The sequence below is a fragment of the Tribolium madens genome, unplaced genomic scaffold, assembly GCF_015345945.1.
Source record: "Tribolium madens isolate multiple individuals breed KSU strain unplaced genomic scaffold, Tmad_KSU_1.1 Scaffold_1;HRSCAF=32;Tcas5.2_LG8, whole genome shotgun sequence".
Classification (NCBI taxonomy): Eukaryota; Metazoa; Arthropoda; class Insecta; order Coleoptera; family Tenebrionidae; genus Tribolium; species Tribolium madens.
Genome location: NW_025400984.1, coordinates 6977711 through 7005211, shown reverse-complemented (window position 1 = coordinate 7005211; position 27501 = coordinate 6977711). Strand labels below are relative to the sequence as shown.

Sequence of the window (27501 nt, the reverse complement as noted above, 5' to 3'; positions counted from 1 at the left end):
ACAGTTTGCTTTGCGGAATTTTATAGTATTGCAACTTTGTTGAATATAAAGTAGATTTTTTGCAAATAAATGTTATTGACTCTTATTAGAACGTAAATTGTATCCCTGATATACAGTTGAATACCATATTATAAATCATCGTTTCTGTTTCACGTTTCAGCAATAGTAGGTACTTTGCTCGGTATTTTGCTATTTTACATACCAAGCATGGATAGTGATGTTTTATACAGCCAGAATAGAGATGTTGAATAATTTAAATAAGACTATATTCAAATTGATTTAAGTAAAGGGAAGTTTTGTTTTTCTTGACGTTTTTTAACGATAATAATATCTAATAAAGTTGATACAGTCGAATGTAGACTGCAGAATGAACTTGCAGTATCTCAAGAAAGATACATTCTTTTCGTAAATAATTAAAGTAGCAGGTAATCATTCCCTGACAGTGATTTCCCCTGAGAAAGTATCCGTAACGTGTTAACAATACACTCTTCAGGTGGCTGTGATTTTATAGACATGCATGGATTTTTAATGGTTTGTTAAACAGTTGTAAACAATTAAAAAAAGGCAGTATGAAAATACGGAGCTACTATCTTAGATTTGGCACAGAATGCACATATTTGCAATTTTCGTTCTAAAATGTTTTAAAAATCAATATTTCTTGTAGTTAAAGTGCTGAAACCTGCAAAATTTATGTTTCAATTACTCTCGTAATTGCGTTTTTCGAGTTGTTTTTGCGCCTAACTTCGAACCGGTTAATTAAGACAGTCCTTGAAGTAAAATCTTTTGAAAAGAAAATAACTCTAGTAAGTGATACGATCCTGTTCCGTTCCATTATCAGAATGTAGGCACACAAGAGTAGACACCAACACTTTACGGGTGCTTTAATTGCATCAATGCTGGAAGAACGTTCTTATCTCCGAGGAGATGAGATAGACACTTCCTCTTTGTGAATTCCCATGTATCCTGCTCACAACTGTATCAGCAGGTCTCGTTACCTCTCAAGTCGCATAAACTCGCAGATTTACGAGTTCTATTTGCGCTTTCGCCTAGATTTATGGAATTCTTTGTTTCGTTATTTGCGCCACAATATGGTAATGACGCTAGGCTCAAATACACTGGACTACTTGTTACAGAGACGTTTACACCCAATTTATATGTCAGAAATAATTTCAACAAATTTTGAAATCTCTCCTGCTTTTCCAGTAGCGCAGCCAGATGGATGTTTTTAATGACAAATGAGCATGAATATACCTGCAGTTATAAAGACATTTCACACGTAATTTTAAGGGTGCCCGAAAAAAAAATGGAACAGCAATGTCATTCGGTTAAGTAAAGTATAAAAAACGATTAGGCGAAAAAACAGTGTTTTACTCCTTGTCTGAAAAGTAAAACTTTTTCTTGTGTCATTTAGTCATAAAAGTGTAATTTTTTGCGGAGAAAATTTATTTAAAGACAATTTTTGTACAAAATTTTTGACGTTTGTTTAGTTTGTGATTTATAGCAATCGTAAAATGTTGGAAAAATTTTAATCTTACTTTAGTGCACATCTGCATTTTTTATTGTTATAAAATATTACTTAATTAAATTTTTCATTATTCACAATTCTGAAAGGAGATATAAAACTGATTAGTAATTTGTAGCAATAAAAGTCCGCATTATTTAGATTATTAAAGAATTAGCAAACTAATTGCTGTACTGTATACATTAAAATTTTTAAACTTGTTTACTGCTATAATACATTTTAATTAAATCGTCACATTTACCTACTTTATCCCATATTTTTCTATGTTCGTATTTGCTTTTATGTTTTAAAAAGTAATTGCAACTGCATATTAAAGTCAATATTATGCGTTGCGTTATATGTATATACATATGAATAACAGTCATTATCCACTCACAAATGCTTTTTAATAATAAATGACAATAGATGTGCATATAGAAGTATTAATTAACTTTAACTAACACCACACATTTTAATATAAGGTTCTTTATGCAAAATTTTAATTAATGGTGCGTTCAGGCAAATTTTGATTAAATATGTATACAAAATGTGATGATAATTTTGTCTCCAAACAGAAAAATACAGGGTATGTCAGTACTCGCGCCCCAGAGAAAAGCTTCAAGTTAGATGAGATACCAGGAACCTGGAAAAAACTTGTGAAAAAATTCTAGGCTAAAAAATGTTGACATTTATTTTTTGACATTTGACATTTTTTGATGTCTATTTAATGATACTGATGATCTTGTATATGTTTTTTATTGATATTTAATGAAGGTACAAAAATTTTGACAATAAAAGCCACAAATAACAAGAGTTACAATTTAGGATAAAGCTTTCTCGTTTTCTGTTCTAATAGGCTGTAGCAAAGAAACTTGGAAAATAATTTTTCCAACAGATAGAAATAGAGTCAAAGTGCAAAATTTAAACTCTGATAAGTTCAAAATTTCTATAGGCAGAATTTTTTAAACATTTTTGCCATGTTTCTGGTACTTTACCTTACATGGCATTTTTCTCTGGGGCGCGAGTTCTGGTGCATCCTGTATAGTAAGTTTGGTTCTTTCCTGTAATAGGGGAAAGTGGGAGAATTATTTATTACATGTAACTTCTATTGCTCTTTCAACGTTAGAGCTTTAACATTTTTTTTCTGTTTTTCTTTTGTAGGTTTATGGCATTTTAAAAAATAATTAAAAACATATTTAATACTTTACCCTAGGAACCAACGAGAGGTAAAGCCGAGCATAATCTTGTTATGCTTATACAGGGTTATTCCCCCAATTTATTGTTAAAAATAATATATTAAAATGACCTAATTACATTCTTGATGCTTTATACTTTTTTATCATTAATTCATAGATTTCCTAAAAAAACAATTAAAAGACGCAAAGGCACTTTTTTTGGAAAGACCTAATAAGACATCGGCGTTTTTTCAACTTTTCATATTTTGTTTTTAGAATTTATATTTTTTTAATTAAAAATTGCAAAGATATAACTTAAACTCGAACCGAGGTTTCAACACCTGCCGGTTAGCTGATTTTCCGCCTGGTTTACCATGCCCTCAGTCAGGAACACGGAAAAAAATGTTGAAAAATTCTATCTCTAAAACTTATGGGGTTTTAAATTTGCAATTTGACCCTATTTATTTCTGTTGGAAATATAATTTTACATGTTTTTTTGCTGCAGGCGATTATGTAGTAACGAGAAACAAAGAAGCTGTATGTTGTGGCTTTTATTGGCAAAGTTTTTGCGCCGTTACTGAATAATTATGAAACAACATATACAAGATCATCAGGAACCTTAAATAGACATAAAAAGGACAAATGAAGAATAAATGTCAAATTTTTTTAACAGAGAATTTTGTAAACATTTTTTCAATGTTTTTAACTTAAATTCTCTTGCGATGAGAACTGTACTTAAGCTGTAATAAAGTGTATGTTTTAAAAGCTCATTAATTATGTAGGAGTTTGCAGATTTGACAGTAGATCCAAGTAAAAATCTAAATAATATAAATAAAATAGTGTCTGAAAGTGCCACTTTTAACTATTTCATTTCCTTACTCCTGGCAGCACGAAACAATAAACTTATCTCATTTTCATCCACCCAGTAGTTCCACTTGTTTTGCGACTTTTTGTCGCACATCTTTGCAAATAAACGAAACTGAAGAAGCTCGTCTGTAACTGTAACTTTATCTATACATTGTATCAAACCTGAGTTTTTGCAAAAAACTTTCGAATTCCGTGCTGGTGTTTTAATAAAAGAACATCGGTCATCAGTCATCGCAATTATTATCGATCAGAATCCACCTACCTCTACCCCACCTGTGTGAAGCACGAGGTGTGCCAGAGCAGGCATGAATGGGAAGAGAAACGTGGAAGGGATATAAGGCTGCAGCTTCCGTAGCCTGACGCATCTCTAACCGGCGCTTTTCAAACGGCTTTGCCAGGATAGGAGCCTCAGTGTCACTAGAGACCGTCGTTGTTGTGAGTGTCCTGCGCGTCTTCATGAAGCACGTGCCAACATTACGACCTCATTTTTAAATAAACGGCTCCGGGCTTCCGGAGAACCGTTTCCGGAACTCTTCCGGCCGATTGAAGCTACATGTTCCTCACGATTTATTCACCAGAAAACGATCCGGTGATGATCAAGTGATCGAGTGCTTATCGGTGCTGGTGTTTTACTTTTTTTAAAGGTAAAAATTCTGTCAGTACCACATTTATTTTTGCAAACATTTTTTAAAAGTTTTGTTATTCTAAAAAGCAAATTGCAATTTGTCAAAAATCAACGAATGAAGACAAAAGAGATGCAGTAGGTACACAATAAGATGTGAGTTAGAACTTACTAATATGTTCAACAAGACTGAATTTTCTTTTATCGGACGACTTTTCATCTTTAACGAGTTGGAAATTTTAAAGCACCAAGAAAGGGACTAATAAGCAATTTCCGATTCATATATTTTTATTTCTAATGAAAATAGTAAAAAACGAGCTACTCTTAAAGCTTAATTATGATGTTTTTTGAAAATATTAAATTTTTTATTAGTTTTAATGGTTTTGTATTGAAGAGTTAAAAGATTTTTTCAGAAAATACATAACCGAGTGGGAGAAAGGTTTTTCGCACATAAGCGCATTATTTAGACAGGAGCGACAAAGGTGCGAGTGCTTTATTTGCAGAATGTGCCGAGTACTTGTTCGCACATCGAAGTTTGCACAATACATATTTTCGAAACAAACAATAGCATTTTTTCTTATTAATATTAATTGATTATTACCAATACTGAATAATTGGGGCTTGCCAAGGTGTCAATCAAATGAATCTCGAGTTAATACTGATTTATTTGAAACACTTAAAATGGCAAATGGCATTTTCTGAATCAAATTTTATTATTATTTTATTTTAGAAATGCTTTAAAAGGCGAATGCTTGTTGGATGATTTTGAAGCACTAGTGTGCGAAATGTCATTTTGAAGGCAGGGAGTTCAAAAGAACATTTTTTTAAATCATTTAATTATACAAAATGCGAGCAACATGTTACAAAAAAATTAATAAAAACTGACAACAATATTTTAACTGATTTTACAGCGTTCCAAAATATCTTCAAAAGATTCAAGACAAAATAACCATTTTTTTGATGTTTTTGATGTAATATATTATTAACAAAGAATTAATGTGTCTACCATATGCTGTTGTAAATATAAAAAAATAATATTTTAAATCTCAAAACAACTTGTGCTGAACTTTCAGTAACTTTAGTAGCGATTGAACGGAGTTACTTGAAGTTTATTAAGAATGAAACCTATGAAATCACCCTGTACATATATCACTTCCTTTCTATTAATATTTCATACATTTCAGTTTTAACGTAGCCATCAAGCTGTCGTCTCAGGAAATGCAGCAAACGTTAAATGTATTTTAAAGTATTTATTTTCTCTTTTATTGTCAATGAAGCTTTCAATAGCCGTCCAACTAGGTTCGCTCAACTAAAATATCTCCATTTTGATTGCAATTTATTTAGGAATATTCTTTTTGTGAATGGTTAATTAGCTCCGGAAAGCCTAATTTTGTCCGCTTTATATAAAAATATCCCACGCATATGTGCGCTGGACAAATGAGAATAAACCTAGAAATCTCCATTTTAATGATGATATCGGATCAAAACCGCGCCGTAAAAACTAAAATATAGTGGAAGGCTGTTGTAAATATCGCCTTGTCACATTTTAATTTTGAAATAGTTAATGATGCTTGTTATAAAAATCGAGTCGTTAAACTCAACTAAATAAAATAATCCACAGTTGGACGAGAAGAAAAATGCGATGAGAGACATCATTTAGTTTTTATGTCTTATTGATTTTTTTCTTTTCATTATGTACTTGGTTCCATTTCGGGATTGTTGAATTTCGATAATGCGTTTCGAATGTTCGATTAAGTTTGGAAATGACTAGCCAAATGCCAATCAAAGAAAACCAACGGGATAGACAATATAATTTACAAGTTTCTCCATGAGATACAATATGGACCAACGCCACTTCGCCCAAGAATGATGACGTGGTCTTTTATATCCTGAGGGTCGGGTGAAATCGGTGGAAAAGAATAATAACATTTAACTGCGTTATTTACGTTACTGATAGCAATAAAATGGAAAAGCCCTCGTTCCATTAAACAATGTGAAGAGATAAAAATATTGAAAATATTGCGGTTGCAAAAAGTCGAGCGAAAATTATTATTAATCGTTACTCCAGTTATAATTTTTAAGTGGAAAATTTTTCGTTTTGTTGCTTATGCGGCTGTAACAAGTGTTGTAGAGTCAACCTGAAAAACATTTTTAAACATTTTGACGATTTACCTGACTCCTTTTAAGTTAACTAAATATTAATAATGCCGTGTTGAGGAGTCGGCTTGGAATGTACGATGCATGAATCTGCATTTTCCTCTCTAAAAAAGACGTCAGTTCATGTTATACGTCATAATTTTAAAAGCAAAATATTTTAAGCTCCTTTTATTGGACTTATTAACATTCTAAGGTGTTGATAGCAACATAAAGTATATTTTTTAATAGCTGAAACCTGTTGTAAATTTATTTTAAGTTTAAATAACAATTATCTACATTTCAAAAAATTATTAGTAAACGTGTTGGTCTGGTCTTCAGAATCTTAGATGGTCTAATTTAGAAAACTCTAGTTGTTATTATAGAATCATTAATTCATTAGTTAAGTTCTTTGAACCGATTTATTAAAGAAAAATGATTCAACATTAGGGCTTGGAATTGTATATTTTCTCGGAAAATAGACTCTTCGAATTATGTAAGTAATTAATTAGAAATTAAATTTAGCTGAAAACCGAAACGCAAAAGGTGCTGAGTACAGACATGCTTGCAAGATCTTGATGAGTTTGTGGCATCTCCTTTGTATAATAGAGGATTATAAGTAATGGTTGTCTGAGCTAGTAAACATTGTCGTGGCATAATACTGTGTAGGTGCGAGCCGTTTTAATAATATTTTACTCGCTTAAACTCAAATTTAATATAAAGGTGAAAAATTTGTTAGATCTTGGTTCTATTGTCCGCAGGCACGCTTTTTTCACCTAATTTTCAATATAACAAACACGAAGCTCGCATGATCGACACAATTACCCATGGATTGAAAAGGAAGCATTCTGCTTCTTAATTAACCCACGGATGCCTGAAAAAATCAAATAAAATTAATGTAGCTGTAAAGGAATTCGTCATAGTTCTTATATTAACGCTACTTTTATGGGTTTATAATGCGGAGATACCGTAATGATAATAATAAAAATAGTCGGAGGAGAAATACGATAGAACCGAAGTCATTTACAGTCCATTATGAATAAATTAATTTTTGAATTAGAACCGACGAGATGCGTCTTTACTAATGAGAAGTCAAATCAAATTTGTGTTATCGTCAATTTAAATTCAGGAAAAAGTGAACAAACTCATTCTTTTAATGCAGAAGGGTTTATTCTTTAATTTGCCTCTAAATGTTTGCATTATTTTAATGGAGAGATAGTTGGAACTTTTTTAAAGCTGATACCGATCAACTGTCATATTAATTAAGATGTTAATTGCTACCTCAAAAGATACGAAAAGATACACCTACGACCGGGCTTGTTTGTGACGTGACAACGAAACGTTTATTTGTTTCTTAAATTAAAACGATAAAAGTAGCTTTTGTGGCTCTTGCAAAAAATAATTTTTTGCTGCTAGTCTGTTATTATAATTTGGTAACTAAATATTTGAAAAATAAAAAAACATTATGTATGCAAAGAGACCATAAAATATCAGTTATTTAGAGTATAGTAAATATAAATGAATGGCAGCAAACGTTTTCTTTATGTAAATTCGCCCCCGAAACAGAAGAAACTTTCAACTCAATCATTTTTATTATCAGAACTTGCTGCAGCACAAGATTGTTACATTTTTCGATAAGAGCACGAAAATAACTTAAGCGCTGGAATCCACTTCTCTTATGATTTTGTTGCAGAAACACTTACATTTCTTATTGATCACCAGTTTTTGAAATTGAAAACAGTGTTTGTTTGGAAAAAAGTTACCACATTTTTTGGCCAAATCAATATGAAAACTCGAACCGATAAGAATTGCATCTGAAGACTTTCTGAGGAAACCGCACACTCAGTATGGCTAAACAAGTGTAATTATTTATTACTTACCCAAGAAGTGGTTCGAATATGATGAGTTGCTTTATACATTATTGAACAGCACACATTGACATAGCGTATAATTTGTCAAATATGTGAGAAAACGATTTATATTAATTTAAACATGGAGCTGTTGTCAACAGACTATTTTTTATGAATAAAAGTGGAGTTGTGAGAGAAGGGTTTACTCTCTTGAGGCTCACTCTGTAAGTAGTACCTCTATTCAGTGGCCATCGTCGTAATTACTTTCAGAGGTTAAAATTTGAGCAAACATACTTGGGATTAATTTTGCCACATTAGGTGTTTCTTGACCTTTGTAGAAATGGAGGACATGTCTCTTATTAGCAATATTCATCAGCTGAAAGAGCAAATTTGGCCTATGTGAACTTTTGACCCTAGGGTAAATAGCCCGAAAACTAATTTTAGTGCAAAATCCTAAATTTATAATCTGGCGGCTGCCGTCGAGATCAATTTATTGCTTGTTGTATCTGTTCGGGAGATAATCCAACTGTAAGCTTGCAGTTGCATATTTTACCGGTGAAATGTTTAATCTACTCTTGTATTGGAACGGATTTAAAGGATGATACGTCTAAATACCCACACTTGGAAGTTGTTTCAATATAAAATTTAAAATATTTGATCAATAACGCGAACTGTTATATTATTAGCATTTATTGATATCCCGTTTCAATTTTATGTACGACAAATGTTGACTAATGATGCCAAAACCCGGTCAACTGTGAGGAATATGTCAAAGCATTTATTAAAGTGAGATATGGCAACGCCATATGAAATTTTAAAATAACTTTCGGATGAGAGAAATAAAACAACACAATTGTGCTAATAAACATCTGAATCAGCACGTGTTTTTATTTTAAATAAGTTTTAAATAAATGTAGATGAGGCAAAAGGGTAACGTTTTGTCAAACACACCACGTTTTATTATTTCTTCCACTCAGTGTCGGGTCTTGTTACGTTTTTTCGCTTATTTTTAGAAGTGCATTTCCAACCGCTTTCACAATTTTTCCACGGGATAACACTTATGCTTTCTCGAGATACATATTTTTTAAACTAGAATGACTATCTGTTTCGATCTCGGTTACTAATTTGTCTTTTTAGTGCTTCATCATTCTACAACATTTTACAACCTCTAACAACTAATTGTGAATCTTGATCGTCATCACTGTAATTTACAAAAGGCGGGTTGCACGATTTGCAAAAAATTGTTACTAATTTTAGAACTGAAGGTGCTTATATTTTCTGCCTTAAGCAACGATTTGCATACTTTGAATGCGACTATTAATTCTGCGATGTGACAGATTAGAGCAAAGAATCCGACGTGATCAATAATTTCAGCTAAAAGTTCTGTAAATTTAAAAATTGTCTCGTTTATTCTTGTTACAGTTTACTTGAAGAAACTTTTAATTTGTACAACGTTTCGTACTTTCTTTAATTCATTTTCTGGATTAATGTGGTGTTTCGACTTGAATGTAGCTTTCTTTCTAGTCTAAGTTAATTCTGAAGCACGTTTCACTTGACAAACATAATGAGAATGAAAACTCAAGCTAAGAAAAGTGCGAGAAGACATACTTCAAGATGACGATGCGGAAATATAAGATTCTCTTTACCTGGAGTCTTTGTGGTTTAATAGCATAAATCCACTTCGTTATCTTGGTATTTAGATGATGACTTGTTGGATGTGTTGAAATGGAAGCGGGATTTGCATGCAAGTTTCCACAATATTAGCATATAATGATGCAGCATTGCAGAAGAATGTTCGTTTGTTGTTTATTAATGGCTAATGTCCATGTAATCGATGAAAGCCGCACTGCATGACGAATTTTAAAAGTGTGGGGTTATAAACTGCAAATTGATTTATTATAGGGCTTTTAGCCTAAAGAGACCTTCATTAAAAATGCAGTCAATTTTTAAAAATAAATTATTTATGAGAAACTTGAGAAACGTAAACGTGTTTTTTGAATTGCGATTTTTTTCCGACATGAATGTAGGTTTTACAGAATAAGCTCTTTGTTAATCACGAAGGGGCGTAAAAAGCCGCTTTTTGCCACTAGATTAATGTATGAAAAAAAACAGAGGTTAAGTACGTACCAGAAGAATTATGATCGAGAGTTAGGTTACTTCAATTTGAATATACTTGGAGTTGCTATACTAGTATTTCCTAATAATGCAATCCTTTCTCGCCAATTGCATCGATAAACTTGGGAATCCGGGTGCGTCCTAAAACTGTCCAAAGTCCCCTAAGATGGATTCTCTTTCATCAACTGGAATATCTCACAAACTTGCGAAGATTTAAAAGGAAGAGGCCTGAATTGGATGGGCGAAGTGCAAGTCAGAATCAAATGATTTATTTTTACTCACTGCTTCCTGTTTTTCGTTTGCAAAATGAATAGAATATTGGTTGTTTTTTAATTATGTAATTGTAAGAGTGATGGAAGCACGTCCAGGTTATGCTTTTGGAATATGAAATGTTGAATCGTTCACAAAGTCAGCACGCATCAATGCTATGGAATCAGAATTACTTATGTTGCTGTTCATACGTGGAGTCTTTTATTTCAATAAAAAATTTAACTACGCAACTGCAACAACAGATAAATCATAGTTTTAATTAAACGACTTTGTATAACTAGATAATGATTTCATCAAATCATGGGAGTGCTAATATTTGAATAATCAAGTTTGATGTTTATTGTGTGTGCATATTTCACCCCAATCAATAGTAATTTTACCTCTGGTTCATATTTGTTTTTAAAAAAACAGTTGTCGGAATATTTTCCACCAACACGACTTGAAATTTATTGCAGTATTGGCTTTGCCGTCGCGCCTGTACTTAAATCAGTAAATTTAAAATATAATTTTAGAAATTGATAGTGTCTACCGTGTAGTAAAATTTATGTTTTCAAGCTGTTTCAAAATAAAGATTGTAACTTTAATTTAGTCAACGAATTTCGTGTAAAATAATCCACTCAACTATCTGTTTGCTATCTAACAAGATGGGTCTTAAACCCATTGTCCGATCCTGAAGCTAGCATCACATGTGGAAGGACACATGTCTCGAGAGGACTTGAATCCTTTTTCGAATTTCTCTCAGAATGAGTGTTGTCAAGGATCAAAGTGGATCTCAAATTCCCAACTCGTCTCCAGTTAATTTGCGTGTTTTATTCATCGAGGATTAAGCCTCGAGCTTTTAATTCTTTCAATTAAGATTGCGATAAATTTATTTCAGTAAACTGACGTCACGTCGATAAAAATAAAAAACCTGGGTCATTGTGGAATCGATTATCTTCAACAAAGAGTCTGAATGCGTGCACGATTTTTCACAAACTTTGAATTGCGGGGAGTTTAACTCGACTAAATTAATTGAAATGAAAACGTGGCGAAAACTTCAAATCGGTCTTTCGCTCGTTTTTATTTTATTCCATTGTTAAAGTGGATTTGGCGAAATTCGCGCCGGAATTGGGTTTGTTGATAGAAGACGGAATTTTTTCCAGAAAGCGCGTTGAATTTGATTATCGTTCATCATAGGATAACTCTTATAAAACGGGACTTAACCAGTTACACTAATATTAACTCAACCTAACGAAGTTTAGCGGGGTTGTGTTGAATGGAAGTTTTTCCGATTGCTGAATGATAAAAATGACGGGCGTTTGTACGCGTTCTTTAATTTGTTTAATTGCTCTGTAATCAGGCTGGGAGCGGTGTTTTTGCAAATGGGTCGTAAACAAAGTCGTAAAAATGCATTTTTGCTTCAGAATAATTAGGTATGAGGAGACATGTTTGTGCAATAAACCCAGAATCATTTTTATTTGATCATTTATTTGAATGAAGTTTTATAGGACACTATCAGTTCAAGATGACCTAAATAAAGTAGTGATTTTTGGAACAAGAATGCCGGGAAACATCAAAAACGTTGAGGATTTGGTTTTGAGAGATAGTAGGATAAAGGATGAAGGTTTTAAATGATTTCAGTAGCTTCGTATTCTTCACTCTTTTCATACACCGATTTGTCAGCTCAAATACTATGTATCTATTTTTATTTTGAACACTGCGTCAATTAAATAAGAATAGTAGGTTTTTTTATACTACTAATAGCCATTTTTCTTCGTAAAGCAGTGTTTTTGTCACCTAATATTTTTTTTGATAAATGCTTCTACCATTTACACCCACTTTACATTTGGGGTGACAACATACACTCAAATTTTCCCATCGCTTTTATAGGATATACAAATACTACGACGGTGTATGATTGCTCGAGGCATGGATAAGTAGACTGACAATTCAATAGTACTTGACCCAATTGTTAGTGGAAATCGCTCCATTTGTATATTTGAAATAGCAATTTCACGGCTTTCAGACTATGTAAATTGTTTTTGATAAGTACTAATGATTACCTCTTTATTTTTGCAACAATGGAAGCAGGTTGGACACTTATAAATGATCCCACGTTAAGAAAAATAATCCGATTGTTTGAGACGTGTATAAATATACCGAAGAAATCTCACAATAAGATGATTTAAAACACACAAAACAGCAGTTAAATCAAAACAACATTTTTGCAAATATTTGTCTGAAATAACTTCTCATGTTTTGGATTTTATGCTTCGCTACATTTTAATAATATATGAAGTAAAGGCTTATTCTGTGTGAGCAACCGTTTCGAAAACAATTTTGATGCTTGATATTCGTTCAGTATGTAAAAATGTGACTGCAATATTGTTATATTTCATTCAAAAGCAAAAACCCACCACTTGCCAGCACTCAATCTTAAGTAAAACTTTGTGTGCAACATCTTCATACAAGATATTGGCTTTACTCACTTTTAATAAAACTCAGTATACGCTAAAGATAAAAATAATAAAACCCTGATCTCTTCGCCTACTTGAAGAAAGCGAGATTAAAAACGTTAAAGTTGAACCCGTAATGAGAATTTCGGCCTAATTCGGTTTTCTTAACAACCATATTTCGGGTTTTAGTGCTTTTATTTGGATAAACATATATTTTCGGGATGGCCATTATTGCGCGATTTTCATATTAATAAAACAGTTAAAAAACAAACAAGTTTTTTTGTATAGATGATATGGCGGCCAATTCAATAAAATGGAATGTGGTAATAAAGAAAAGATAAAATAAATATAATATTTTGTGATACTTTTCCAAAATTGCGAAATTGGAAAATATTTAAATGACTAGCAATTTCTTTCAACTTGTTTCTGCTTTATCAACGACAAAAATTCCACCGCTGTAATTATCCTCTTAAGCAGACGTAAATGTATACTTCACTACTTGAAGTAAGTTGTTAAAGTGTAATTAAAAGTTGTTGTTTATTTTGCTTGTTTGGTACCTACTTGGCGTGATGTTGCATATGAAGCAGAAACAAGCACTGTAACATTATTAATTTCTTATATTTTTCAGGAAATGATTCCGGAAAGTTTTCCAAGGTAATGAAGTGAAGCCTCTCAACCCACCAACAAAGTAAGCAACCCAATCAACATTAATTATTCTTTCTTGGTTTGAACAAATTTTACTACTTGTATTATGAGGAATGTTCAAGTTTACTTTAGATTATTATTTTTCAAACCTTTACTGCACCAACTAACTGATCATTGAAGTTATTAATAACTGATGAGATGGTAATCTTCTATTTTCAGATTTTCTAATTACCTAATTAGCTTACTTCCAAATAATTATTTGACTCATTAAACTTTGCACTTGTGTTATAACAAATTGGGCGAATAAACTTGATTAATTGATAAGCAATGACTAGCGAAAATAAGAAAAGTAGCAGATTATTGCAGATGGAAAAAATGGAATTTGTTTTTAAACCGTTGGAGAATTAATTGGAAATTAATCGGATTCGAGAAAAAATATAAAGCGGACTGTTAATTTTTATTATATTTTTAACGAGGAGTAAAAATAACCGGTTTACTAATTAAATCAAACATTCGACTTGCGTTGATTATTAAAAGTTGCCATTTAAAAGTTAGTTTGCTTGAACGAAATGTGATTTGACACCTGCGTTACATTGCATTCGTAATAGATACTGTAATTTACTTAATCACCTACGCTAGAGATGCCACGCAAATTCATCAGGGAGTAAATGCAATGCATTAAATAAAATCCAATTTAGAGATTGAAGTTACCAAATCCAACAAATGGTTTTTGCTTCGTACAATAATTTTAGTCAATTTTAATTATCCTCTATGTATGCAAATTAATGAAATGGAGTGTTTATAATATTTTTAGTTAGAGTTCATGTTTTCGAGTTCTTTCAAGCACTTGGTTATAAATTATCTGTTGTGTGATCAGTAGTTAGAAGTAATTTGTCAAAAGTAATATATTATTTTTGTCAAGTTGTTACAACATAACTGTTATTTACAATTTTTTAATTTATGTGAAACTAAAATCAATTACCTTTTAACAGTTTTAATGACTGAAATGACTAATTGGTAGAAATAAATTTTCACTTGCGGAGCTTCAAAGAAACCACTTGAAAAGAGTTTGATTTACTCAACTGGATTTTATTGGATCATATAAAATAATGAACTGAACATGTCAGTTACTAAATTAAAAAACAATTCGCTAGGTAGAAATAATCTCATAATCTCATAATCAATTGTTCTAATTGAATTAATCTCGAATCAGAAACAAAATCGTTTGAATGTTTTGATGTTATTTATTGAGTCAAACAGCTGAAATAATCTCAAAATTTAAATTAGAAGAGGTAGGTACTACAGGAACAAACGTTTTAATTATTCCAATTAAGCACGGAAACATTGCTCATTTTGCTGGAGTAAATTATCAACGAATTCTCTTTTTACTCATAGTTTAGTAAAAGTTTTACTTTGCTGCTAGAGTTGTCGGACTGATTTACCTGTTATCTTTTGTAAAGTGGTTAGGACGAGTAGTTAAAATACCTCATTTTATTTTATGATAAAAATATTCTGTTTTGAGTAAGTTAAAGGATCTTAAGTTGGTTGATATAATTAAAACCGGAGACGAGTTATTAAACGTCGTCTATTGTCTCAAAGTTACTCCAGATTTTGTTTAATATCGCAGTGAAATTGGAAATAGCAGCCTAACAGACAGATTTTATAAATTCTTTGCTACGAAAAGCGGGAAGAAGAATTTTTTACTGCGTGTCGTTGAAGTCTTTGCTTTTGATTTTTATCGTTTATACAGAAGTAATAATTCAACCTTTTCCGGTCGGAATTGGGAACATTTATTCCGGCAGTAAAGATAAATTGAGTTGTTGAATTCATTATTCAATTCGTTGCTGATTATCTTTACAATACTCAAAGATGCGGTGTTTTTTGTTTAAATAACATGGGTGGCTTTTTCGTTCATTATTTTTCTCGAAGTTTTTCTATTAACATTAAATTTTATTCAAATTTTTAACATTTCAATTAAAAGTTTTGTATTCTAGACAACGATTTTTATGAAACTATAGGTTCAAACTGGCTAACATTTTTTAATTCAAACTTTAATTAAGTCGTTCTGGACTGTTTGGGGTTATTGTCTTTCTTCTTTCATTCCAATTAGCCAATTATAATCAACGAAACGTGGAAAGAGTCGACATTTTTACAAACATCACGTACACCCAACCTTCATTAAAAGCATGTAATTTGATTATGATTAAAATTAAATTTGTTGAATTTGTAATCAATGCTTCCAAGATTCGAAATTTTAAAAGTGGTGCTTTTGTCGAAATTGTTGTTGCAAATAATTTCTTTGAAAACCGAGGAGCCTAAAACCATCGGTCGTATTTAAAGTAATTAAATTGAAACGAGCACACGTAACGCATGTTTTGGAGAAAAAGCTTCTAAAATTAAAATGAAGCGCTCGCTGCTTTGGCCTTTTTCTGCTGTTACCCGAATGCATTACAGTATTTTTGGACGGATAAGAGTGTTTCTGTTTTTAGATTTAAACAAGCTACTAAATATTCGCGACGTGCACAACCGTAAAGGCGATAAAATAAAAATGCAAATTGAGAATCCTCGAGGAAATTGTGTTTTCATGTGGTAGGTAATGTGGCGCACCTTAAAAATTTACTGTACTTTGGATGCTCTAACTGAATCAATAGACAGGGTCACTCGACGACAAAGCGTTTAAAGGATTTTTTAAAGTGCATGCAGAGGAACAAAAAAATATTAATAAATAGGTTAAATTTTATCCAAAACTACGGTGATAATCCGGGTTTCATTCTGTTTTCAGGATTATGCTGCAATGTAGTAATGTACAAAGTTTTAACGTCCTAAGTCATTTATAGGGTCCCCTGGAGGGTCTGTAAGGACGCACATACGTTACTATTAATTATAGAGTGTTCAGAAGGTCAATGTTCTTTCTCTTCCTTATTCTACCAAAAAAAATGTTCACATACTAGGTCTGAATTAAAAAATACACTGTCGGTGTCTCTAAATGATTTTTTTTTTGTCTGCATAGGTATGCATTTTTGTGTGTTTAAATATTCGTTTAATTTTATTTTAGGAGAACCAGTAAATTCGCAATTTTTGTCTTTACCATTTGCTTTATTAACAGCTTGGCTGAATAGTCATTAACCAAAGAGCATACTCTTGGCTACCATCTGTGAGAACTTTTACTAATTAATTTTTTTTTACATAGGTGCTTTGCCTGGTTTTAGCTCTCTCTAAATGAAGCTTTATAAAAATCAAAGGTATAGATTTTCTGTAGTGTAGGTGCCGTCATTATAAAAGTCTATTTCGACGGCGCGTGATATATGTTCCTTTCCATTAAAGACGGACATTTGGAACATATTTTCCTTTCGTGTCGCACCTCGTGCTGTGAGTCATCAATTTTAGGGATTTCGTTTTTCATCTCCAGTAGTGATGAATCCCAGTACTTTGCTATTGAATTACTCAGTTTTTTAAATACAATTTCAAAACTAATTTGAACTTAGAATCTAGTGAAGGATGCTAGCGGAAAAAGTTGTGATTGGTTCCAGTTCGGAAAAGTCTAAAGTTGTTCCATAACTCGCATTGTATCAAATTGTTGATTGAACAGTGCGTTAGCAATCAAGCACTTCTGAGGAAAAATGCACGTGATATTGGCACTTTTGATTATCACCTTTCGCTTCAGCTTCGAGAGATCAACTTGTCCTTAAAAGTAATTAATTTTCGATATCATTTTATTGGCGTTTTAAATTTTTCATTAAGAGAATAAGTCAAGCGGTGATTAAAACATCATTAATTATCATAAACTTTTATTAATAGTTAGCAACAAATCGTGGAAATTTCGACAAGAAAAAAGATAAAGGCGTGAATCATAACAATGCGAAAGTTTCTCACAATAAACACCACTAATTAATTGCCAACAAAGAGAGCACTTATCTAATGAATAGAAGTAGGCATTAATTCGAAGCCTGAACCTGGACTGGGACAATAATATAAAGAAGGTCGCGCTTAATTGACTATAAAGCTTAAAAACCTATAAAATTTAGATAAGAGGGCATACTTTGAGAGAGAAAGCTGCGAAATTTTGCAAGAGAATTTGAACCAGAATTGTGTTAGTATGCAGGAACATGAAAAAATCCCCTGTATGGTAGCGGTTTAGATAAAATCTTCAATCAAATGATAAATTTAATGGCAAAAAGTTTCGACCTTATTTCCGTAACAGATGCAGTATATGGATTTTGATAAATATTCTTGCGGTGCATCAACGTCATAAACTTAATGTCCCTCGATTAATATTTTGAGTGGTTTTGCAACACATTTTAATAAATTTGTTCACAAACTTATCAAATCTGCGCGATTCCCCGAAAATTAATTGCGGTTGGAGAAGATAAAGTATCTAATAATTCAGGAATTAATATCCCCCTTGTGAACAAGTGCCTAAAACCGTCATTCTTCGTACTTTTGGCGCTAATAAAATTCGAATAAAAGCTGTTTTGCAGGTGGGGTAATTATTTTTTTCGTTTCTGTGACATGTTCAATATTACTTTTTTGTCACATTGAAACATAAATTGTTTCTCTGCGACACTGCATACAATGTGTTAAAAGAGGGATTTGAGTTGGCAAAATTGGGCGATTTTGGATGGTGGTACGAGACTACGCTATAAATCTTCAAGGGGGTTATAAAATTTCCAAGACGTGCCACATGTTGCAGACGAATAAAAATCACTTGCTAGATATGTTACCTGTTGATGACTTTCTTTGTCTGAATGAGGGATCCAATTTGCATAGAGGGGGATACTGTTTTTGACGGCAGTTTTGTTTAATATAAAATGTATTCAATTCGGTCGAAAGAATGAGTGGATTATGCTCATTAATGTGCTTTTGTATATTTTATCAAGGTAACAGTTGGATAATAGTGTCCAATATTATTTTTATATGCTTATAAAATTTATTATTACTCTGGATTTGGAAAAAAGGACATTTGCATTCTACACTAATTTATTTCAGTTTTCTAAGTTTTCATAATTCTGAATTATTTTTTGAGTTTTTGTTACATAAATCATGTCAAGAATAGTTTCATGCAATTTTTTAACCAAAAGTAAAACAAGAATGTGAAGTTGGAGGGAAACTAAATTAGAGTTACATGCATGATAAATGTGGGGCTTTAGCATAATTCACAGAGGAGGAAAGTCAAAGGACAATGCTGTAGTTTGTTAATTTCTAAACACATTTGTATTATTTAAAATATATTTAATAATGATAGAAAGCGTTTTAAATTTGGAAGATAACAATTTGAAATAGAGTCCAATTTGTCACAAACGATTCAGGTATAGTTGCTTAATTGTCATTCTTAGAAACACTAACAATTAATTTTTGACTATGTAACTTTTGTGGTCAGCAGCGTCGATTGTATGTGGATAGAGGTTAATTTATCCTTATTCTTTTTGACCTAGTAGAAAGGACCTTTCGGTCTTGTTAAATTCTTTTAATGACCTAGAATTATTTTGGCAAATTATATCGAAACCACCCTATATATATTTATATGCAATGACAGATTAATAATTTTGGATATCTTAATGTTTCTTCTCAGTATCTCTTTATGTTAGAGAGTAAGTCGATATCTCCAAGGGAGTGGTAAGTGGCCAGGGGCTCTTAATTGTGATTAATTTAGTTTCTAATACGTTAATATATCTCCTATAGATTCGAGATATCTCCATGTGGTCATTTTCCGGCATCCAAACAAAGTGAGACGTGTGCAAGGTTAACGAATACACAGCGGTAGCACTTGGCCCATGTCGAGAAGTTGATTGCATGTCGACTTATCGAATTAGTCCAGGCCATTGCTTTGGCAAGCCGCAGGAACCCGATTCTAACAACTTTTTATAGAAGCGGGTAGTCGCTTCTTGATGGATGATATGCCGACATTGGAACTATGTAATTTAGTACGACTCCAAGAATGGCAACAGATTATAGAGATAGGAGACGGCGCTTGAAGTTACTGTTACTGGAATTAAACTGACATAACATCAATTCAGCGTCAATGGATTCGCAATTACGTCAAGCCATAAAGGGGAAAATCTTTTATTAGTTGCTTGCCGGAGATACAAACAGTAATCATACGATGAAATCAACTTAATCTCCGCAAATCAGAGATATTACAGATGATTAAAGGAAAAAAATTGCTTCGTATGCTAAATTTTTGCAATTTTGTGATAATTACGTATCAGAAGCAAAAAACGCACTGACAAGTGGTGGAAGAAATGCTTTACGTCTTGTAATTACCTTCTGGTCGGTCTAGAAACATTCCGGAGCTTTTTCCCGATCCAGTGTTAATAATGACAAGTGCTCAAAGCGCTTGAATCTAATTACAGCTTCTTACACAGTAGAACAAACTGATTACGCGATTGAATTCCGTCTAGATAACGTGGAACTAATGAACCAGAATTATCTCATTTGTAATTGAATGTGCCGGAGTGAGGATACTCGCCGGAGTTAATTGAGAAGTGAACAAGTCTATTAGTGAATACAGTGCAGATGTCGTTTTTGCATCGCTGCAATTTAAAAGCTGAAAAAGACAATCGAGCGAACTGTGGAAACGGAAAGGGCAAAGAGACCAAACCACACATTAAATATTAACCGCTAGAAGCGACTAACTGATACTAAATCAAAAGATTTATTTTATGGTCGGGAACCGGCGTACACAATACGTGAGCTTAAACGACGTAAAGCTACTGCTTTCCCCTAGATATATGACGTTTATATTTAGTTGAAATGGATTCACATTTGAGGAGCAGTTAACATTCACAGGATGAAAGGAAATGAGATGATTTGTTGGTAATTGTGAAAAATGGTAAAAGTGTTTACAACTGTTACGCTTTGTGTGAAATCTATAAGCATGCAAGAGTCCCGTTGTCGATGACTCTATAAAACTCCAAATACTATAAATAATGGTGGTTCAACAAACGGGGGATTAAATTTTGTCTGGTCTGTTGAGAGTTTACATCGCGAAGAAAAAACAATGCCCAGACTAATTTATAGGGAGTTTATCGTTAGGTTGCTGCCATAAAACTTACATACTCCAGACGGAATTTACAATCACTCTCAAAAAAGTAAACAGTGAAGAGCTATTCGTATGCAGCGAGTTCGTCGACTTATCTAAATCGAAAATGTGTTGATATACCAATTAATGTTTCACCTGGTATTAATCAATTCCACTGTGATGCTTTCCTAATTGTGTCACATTAGTTTATGTCAAATACTGACGAACTTGTGCAGTCTGATGTCTTGGGAATTGGGACACAATCAACCATCACTGTTAGAGTTACTGTGGAAGTTGTTCCAAGTTGAAGTAGATAAACTGTTGTCAATTTAAGTTGTAACAGACATCTCACTTTTCCGTTTACATTTAGCAGCTTTAACTTTTGTTCTTTTTATCGAGTTCATTAGAGTTGACAGAAATCTATTTTCTGCACTTGACACAAGATACGAGTTTATTGAAAATGTAAAAAGGGTCAAAGAACCGAAGAGATTATCAAGTAACAAATCTTGTCGTGACTTATCTAAAACGTGCAACCAAATGGAGATGCTTTAGAGAAACAACTTGTAGCCAAAATATCAACAAATCCGGAACAAGCAAACAGTTGATCCCTAAGGAATTCTGGGAAGACGGGACAGGAGAGGATAACGACGAAAGAATTTACTTCAGATGCATGTAAAACACGCAAAATAAAGCAGATCAAACGGAGTTCGTAATGCGATGGTATTTTAATAGCATTTAAAAATTGATCAGAAAGCAGTGGGAGTTAAAAGATTTTATGCTCCAAAATGCAACTTTTTTATTAAATTTAACAAACAAAGCTTAAATTTAGAAAAGGAAAGACCGTAGATAATGAAACAAAGATATGATGTTATTTTAAAATTTGTTATTTTCAATTAGTACATAATAATTATTAAACATGCAATTTGCGATTTATGAATAAAATATTTGATTACTAATGGATTATAATTTTATGTTAAATGAACATTAGAATATTTATACTATACAGTTTAAAACCAAACAATTGATGTTCAATTATTGAAAGAAAATTACTTACAAACGACTGTTCTTTCAAGTTCTATTTTTGCAAGTTTTTTCCAGAAATCAATAATTCCGTCTATTGCGTCTTATTTACTGTCTATTTATTCGTAAAGAAATGGAGCAGAAGGAACATCCGCCGACTTATAATTCAACTAGTAGCATTCTGAGACTCACAATAATTTAATACAGTCCACAATACCGGCAAATAACCCTAGATTTATTCTACCGTCTATTTCGGGATGAGTTGCATGTAAATTTATGGACCAGTAGTCACCTTCTGCATACTTTACTATCCTAATTGTGTCAAGGGAATAATAATTTATTCTAATCACTGTCGAGTTTCGATAAACACTGCCTAAATATGGAATAAATTTCCGAATCGAGAAAATTTTGTCAGTCTAGTTGACCTACATCTTTCAAACTTCGTTTATTAATAAGCAGGATGGAGATTTAAATTTCGAAGCAACTCTGACCTCCACTTTGTTGAATAAGAAACAGTTTTGGCTTTGGTCGTGATTAAGATTGAACTCAACCGATGAATATAACGACGCAATCAGTCGTCATCTGAGGAACCGCTGTCGAGATAAGCATTAGAGCCGCTCCGGTGTAGGTAGAGATCCGGAAATGGCGGCCGTATCTCATGTTCCGGCACCGGAGAGGACTAAATTTATTATTTGGCGCTGATTTATGCGTCGAGGAGGCACGAACGAGCTGCAACAGCGGTTCCTCCCTGGACCCAAGCGTAAATCTCCAATTCGAAACGCGTACGCCATTGTTTACTCAATTATTTAGAATAAACGATGTTTTCCTTGCAGATGAATTCGAAAGTCAACCACAGCCGAGTGGTGGAACAACCCAGTTGGTCGAGTCCTTCTGGCAGTCCGTCACCGCCGCCGCCGCCTGTGCCACCACCGGTGGCGGCGAGATGGGCAAGGACGGAGCAGAACAGCGCCGATTCTTGTCCGCACTGCCGGGGACGGCTGGCTTCCTTACCCACAAGAACTACCTCACTCAGTAGCTACTCAGGATGCAAAGGTAGGGGGTTGACACTTACGTTACGGCTGGTATTGAGATATCGGGGATGTAGTACATAAAAGTTTCCTTCCCGAAGGCTTTGTATCATATTTTATCGCTATCGAGCTGTTTGCTTCGAAAAGGATATTCATTCTTGCTGAGTTGACCTGTTCGATGTCATGCATAAATCGCACCCATAAAGATATGATATGAATGATATTATCTCGTTTAACCCCTTTTATTTCTGATATCTGGAAACGTCTTCTACAGAAAATGACAAGTAGAAGAAACAAATTTATTTTTCAATGGGTTTCCAGAAATTTAATTTAATTTTAACTGTTTTATTGGAAATCTACAATTCTGGCTAAAGACTTTGTTTTTATATTTATTCCTTCCATAAGTGCCAATTTATAGGTAATTATTCTTTTTTTGTTAAATTTCTCTTCTAAATTATTGTATTACATTCTGTACTTTTTTTGCTGTTTTTCATTCAATTAATGATTTTTCGTCTTTTCATTTTGGATTTTTTAAATTATTTAATTTTATTATAATTTTAACGTTCATTTTATACAGTGAGGTCTCTTCTTCCTACACTATTAACTTTATTTCTCAAAATAAACTGCTACAGTAGTATAGCTGTGCCGATTCTAATTCACTTTATCTGCGCATGCGCCATTTCCGGGAATATGGGCCCCACTCCTGGATCCTGGTTCCGGGAATTCGGATCCTACTCCTGGATGCTGGGAATCCCCCACTTCAAATTCTGAGAATTATGATGTCATGGTTATTTTTAGATCAATGATGTCATAGTAAAATAACCCCCTACCTCTCTTACCTCTTAGCTTCTCTACATTTGTTTTATATAAACGAGAAATACGCTCAATATTTAATTCAGTTTAACTTCATCTACAGTATTTTTCACATCAGTACGAATTAAATATAATTTTACTATTTTGTGATTGTGTAAGAAAAAAGAAAATATTCAAGGTGTATAGTGCAACATTTAAAAATTTGAACAAAGATTTAGAAATGGGATCAATTGTTAGCATAAAAAGAAAAAGAAAACATTCAACAATTTATGGAGGATTTCTGGTGGACGAATTCTCTACTATATTACCACATCGGTTCATTGAACGTCTCACCGATGAAGAAATTGCTAATTTGAATGAGAAAATTAAAAGTGGTACCAAGTTATTTATGATTAGTATTGAGGAGCAATTGGAAACACAACAAAAATTGAATTTATTCAAGAATAATTTTTTATATGAATTTATATGTATAATTTTGCACTATTGTGCTAATAAAAAAATTAATAATAATTGTTAATAGAGAAATAGAATAAATGTATTTATAACATTGTAACCTGTGTTGTTATATATTTCATGTAGTTATATATTTCAAATAAATATTTATTTTTATGTATGCCTTTTCCTTAACCTATCTCAATCCCTAACCATAAACAAAACTCCACGTGTCTACTATGTATTTATTTATTCACTGTAGGAGTCTGCAATCAGACTATCAGTTGACAATCTCAACGTGTTGATATACCTACATTAACAAAGAATGCTGGAATGGGAGATTTCCGGAATACAGGACTGGGATCCGAATTCCCGGAACAAGGATCCAGGAGTGGGGGTCCAAATTCCCGGAAATGGCGCATGCGCAGATAAAGTGAATTAGAATCGGCACAGCTATACTACTTGTGAAGTGAATTCGAATCGGGACAGCTATACTACTTGTTCCTTTGTAAAAATGAAGGAAAGAATTCCTATAGTCACTTCAATAATATCCAAGTACTGGTAGAAAAATCCACTTTAACTTAGCTCAGAAACACTAGCTTTTATATTCCATAAAAATACAATTATTTGCTGGCACTTTTTTACAACCTGAACCGGATTCCAGATCGTGCGATTTCGTTGCTTTCGTTGAGACGATTTCGATCTCAATAAAATCAGGAGGGTATACAATGAACTTAAAACTAAGTCCTCCACATGTTCACGTTTCTTCCTTTATTACCCTACCGAGTGCAACGAGAGTTTTATGTGGTAGTTTCTTTCTCGCTTTATCAGTTTACAACTAAAGTTCTGTGCGAGCACGAATTAAAGTCGAAATATCAAAAATCGCAAATAAGAGGAAAGAACAAGCTTTACAACATCAGCGGAATTTTATTCGGTTCTATTGTAAACTATTCAGAACATGATATTGCCTGCTATGATAAAAATAACACTTCAGATCGGGAAAAGGGAAAGCGTTTGGATTTTCTTCGTGTATAGGGATTTAGGGGCGCCGAGACGCTGCGCTGAAGCTCTTAATGTGATTATGATCTGAATACGTAAACCTTAAACCTCTTATTGTCTTAAAGGAAACAAAATGTTTATTAGAAAGTCACTCACAAAATAAAAGTTTTGTTTAAATCAGTTTTTTTAAACATGAAATTCATGAGAAGAAATTGCGTTCGAAATAACACGGTTATAATCTTTTTCCCAATGGAAAACTGGGAATCTATCCAGACTGGCAAATTACTTCCGGGGTAAGCTACACTGAGTTTGAATCAGACTTGTATTGAATTGCAAGATTATGGCATTAGAGATTTTCTTGATATTTACTTATGTTGGTAAAAAATGAAACTGTGGTACATATTTAGACAGAATGGCCTAGGGACGTATCGGATTCGTTCCTGAAAGAAAACAGCTGACATTAAACAGAAAATAAATGTCAAGCAATAAGTTGTGGAAGTTTTTCAGCACTGATTTTTTTCATTATTCAGTTAACTTCATTAAAACATTTATTCTTAAAGTGTTATTTTCAAATACAAAAAATTGAATAACCAACTGTTAATCAGCGTTTCGATTTGAGCTTTAATGCAGTTAATTAAATCTGGAATGAGAGTAAATAGTTGGGCTTTAAAAAATCATTGCCTAACAGTGCTGTTGCCAGTCATGAAAATTATATTATTAAAGCTGCATTAACTGGCTGATGGAATAAAAGAATTAAACAAAAGCGATGATTAAAAGAGGGAAATTGAAAAATATATGAGCGGGTGGTTAAAATTGCCTTGTTGACTTTTTTGTGGGGATCTAATATTCTGAAAAATATTACATGATTTTGGCTTTTTTAGCGGCTTAATGTTTAATTAATTGGTTAGGATTCCTTCGAAGTCATATAAATGTAAATTAAACATCCGACTCAACACATGTCACTTGGATGTGGTTAGAAGCACGCAGTGATGAATCCAAATCTCGAATATTAAACCTTGGAAGATTTTCATTAACCAAACTTGAAAATTGTTTTCTTTAATCTGGAAACTCTGGAAATTTAGATTAATAATATTTTAGCGTTAGTTATGGTGTGTCGACATCGATTTATTCAGGTAGACACGTCTCGTATTTACAAACTTAATTTCACGCCCGTTGATTCAGTCTCCAGAAAATAAATATCACGCAATGTAGCATCCCTTACAAAATAATGTAACGATTCGAGACGCCTACGAAAAAGCTTGCAAACAACGTTTCTCCGCGTTAAACAAATACCGAACTCTTTACATTATCGTTTCAGCCATCACGCTTGTCGTTATCTGCTGTTCTTTGTTAAAATAAAGTTGTTTGTACGTCTCTCTTTTAAACAATGAACATGAAGAGAACAGGCAACGAGAAAATTAAAGAAATCGAAAAGCAAATATTCATTTTTGACTTTAAGATTCCGCAAAAGATGCTCGGAAAAGGGTTTTTCCATACAAATCACTAAAGTTTAGAACAGCTTGTTCTCGGGGCTCCAGATTGGTTCAGATGAGTTGCGTGCAACACATTATTTTCACATATTGGATATGACTGTAAATTAAAAGTAAACAATCTCTGATGCTTGGAGGATGTAAGTAATTTATATTAATTGAATCATACGGTACTTGTCTGAATTCTGTTTTGCGTGTTAGAAGTGCTGTTTTTGATTAATTATGATTTGATATAAATCAATAATTATTAAAATTCTGCATTACATATATTGCCTCGTCTTTTCCTAATAGGGGACTTCTTGTCTCATTAACAACCTTGTTAATTTGCCGCACTCATCAGCTTTCTCGTCAATTATTTTGATTTTATGAGTAACGGCTAACATCGTAACTAAAAGTTTTGACATTTTTATTTAATATGCAGGTTTTAGAATGGTACAAATTTTTTTCAATAGTAATAAACGTATATATATAATAAATAAAAAGTATATAAAACCAAGCGGTTTTTTTGACCATTTAACTTCAAAAAGTAATATTTAATTAATAAAAATTAAAGAATGAAATTTTGTTTTTTTTTATGCGATTTTTTTGTCAAAATTGTAATTTACCGTTAGTCACAAAAGTCTTCATACAGGCAGTAATTTCGGTAATTTTGTGATATGTTTCTTTCCAAAACGTTTTTCATTATATTATATTGTTACGAGGCTTTTTGTTGTAATTGTTTTAACAATAAAGATTTCGATTAAAAATTAAAATTATGACGTATTCGTATCTTCATCAAAAATTCGCACTGTATGAACACTTGTATGGCACTTGTCACTGACTATATGAGAAAATTGAATAAAATGTAAATAAATTCTGCAGAACTCAAGAATAAAAGAAAATTGGGAAAAAAAATAATTTTCAACTGAATTTTTTACAAAGAATTTGTTAAATTAAACTTATTTACCAATATTTGTATGAAATATGCCTTTTCTCGATGTTGCTTTATTGAATAAAGCTTTACTGCATTATTTTCTCTTAAAGCTTTATACCATTTTGTTTTTATTTTGCAATATTTAGTTAAATTACATTATAAAAATAATACATTG

At 32.6% G+C, this 27501-nt stretch overlaps 1 protein-coding gene across 3 annotated transcripts in view; it reads left to right on the top strand.

Annotated features, from left to right (window-relative positions):
* The first annotated feature begins 3967 nt into the window (after window positions 1-3967).
* Window positions 3968-27501, top strand: part of LOC123004047 (monocarboxylate transporter 2-like) — a 43507-nt gene continuing 19973 nt past the window's right edge. For 2 of the 3 annotated variants that reach the window (XM_044397164.1, XM_044397162.1), the window contains exons 1-3: window positions 3968-4187; window positions 13597-13656; window positions 22485-22704. In XM_044397164.1, the coding sequence (XP_044253099.1) occupies window positions 22485-22704 (220 nt within the window). In that variant the 5' untranslated portion in view covers window positions 3968-4187; window positions 13597-13656. Of the gene's footprint in view, window positions 4188-13596; window positions 13657-22323; window positions 22434-22484; window positions 22705-27501 lie in introns of those variants that run through there. The other variant, XM_044397163.1, reaches the window with a different exon arrangement.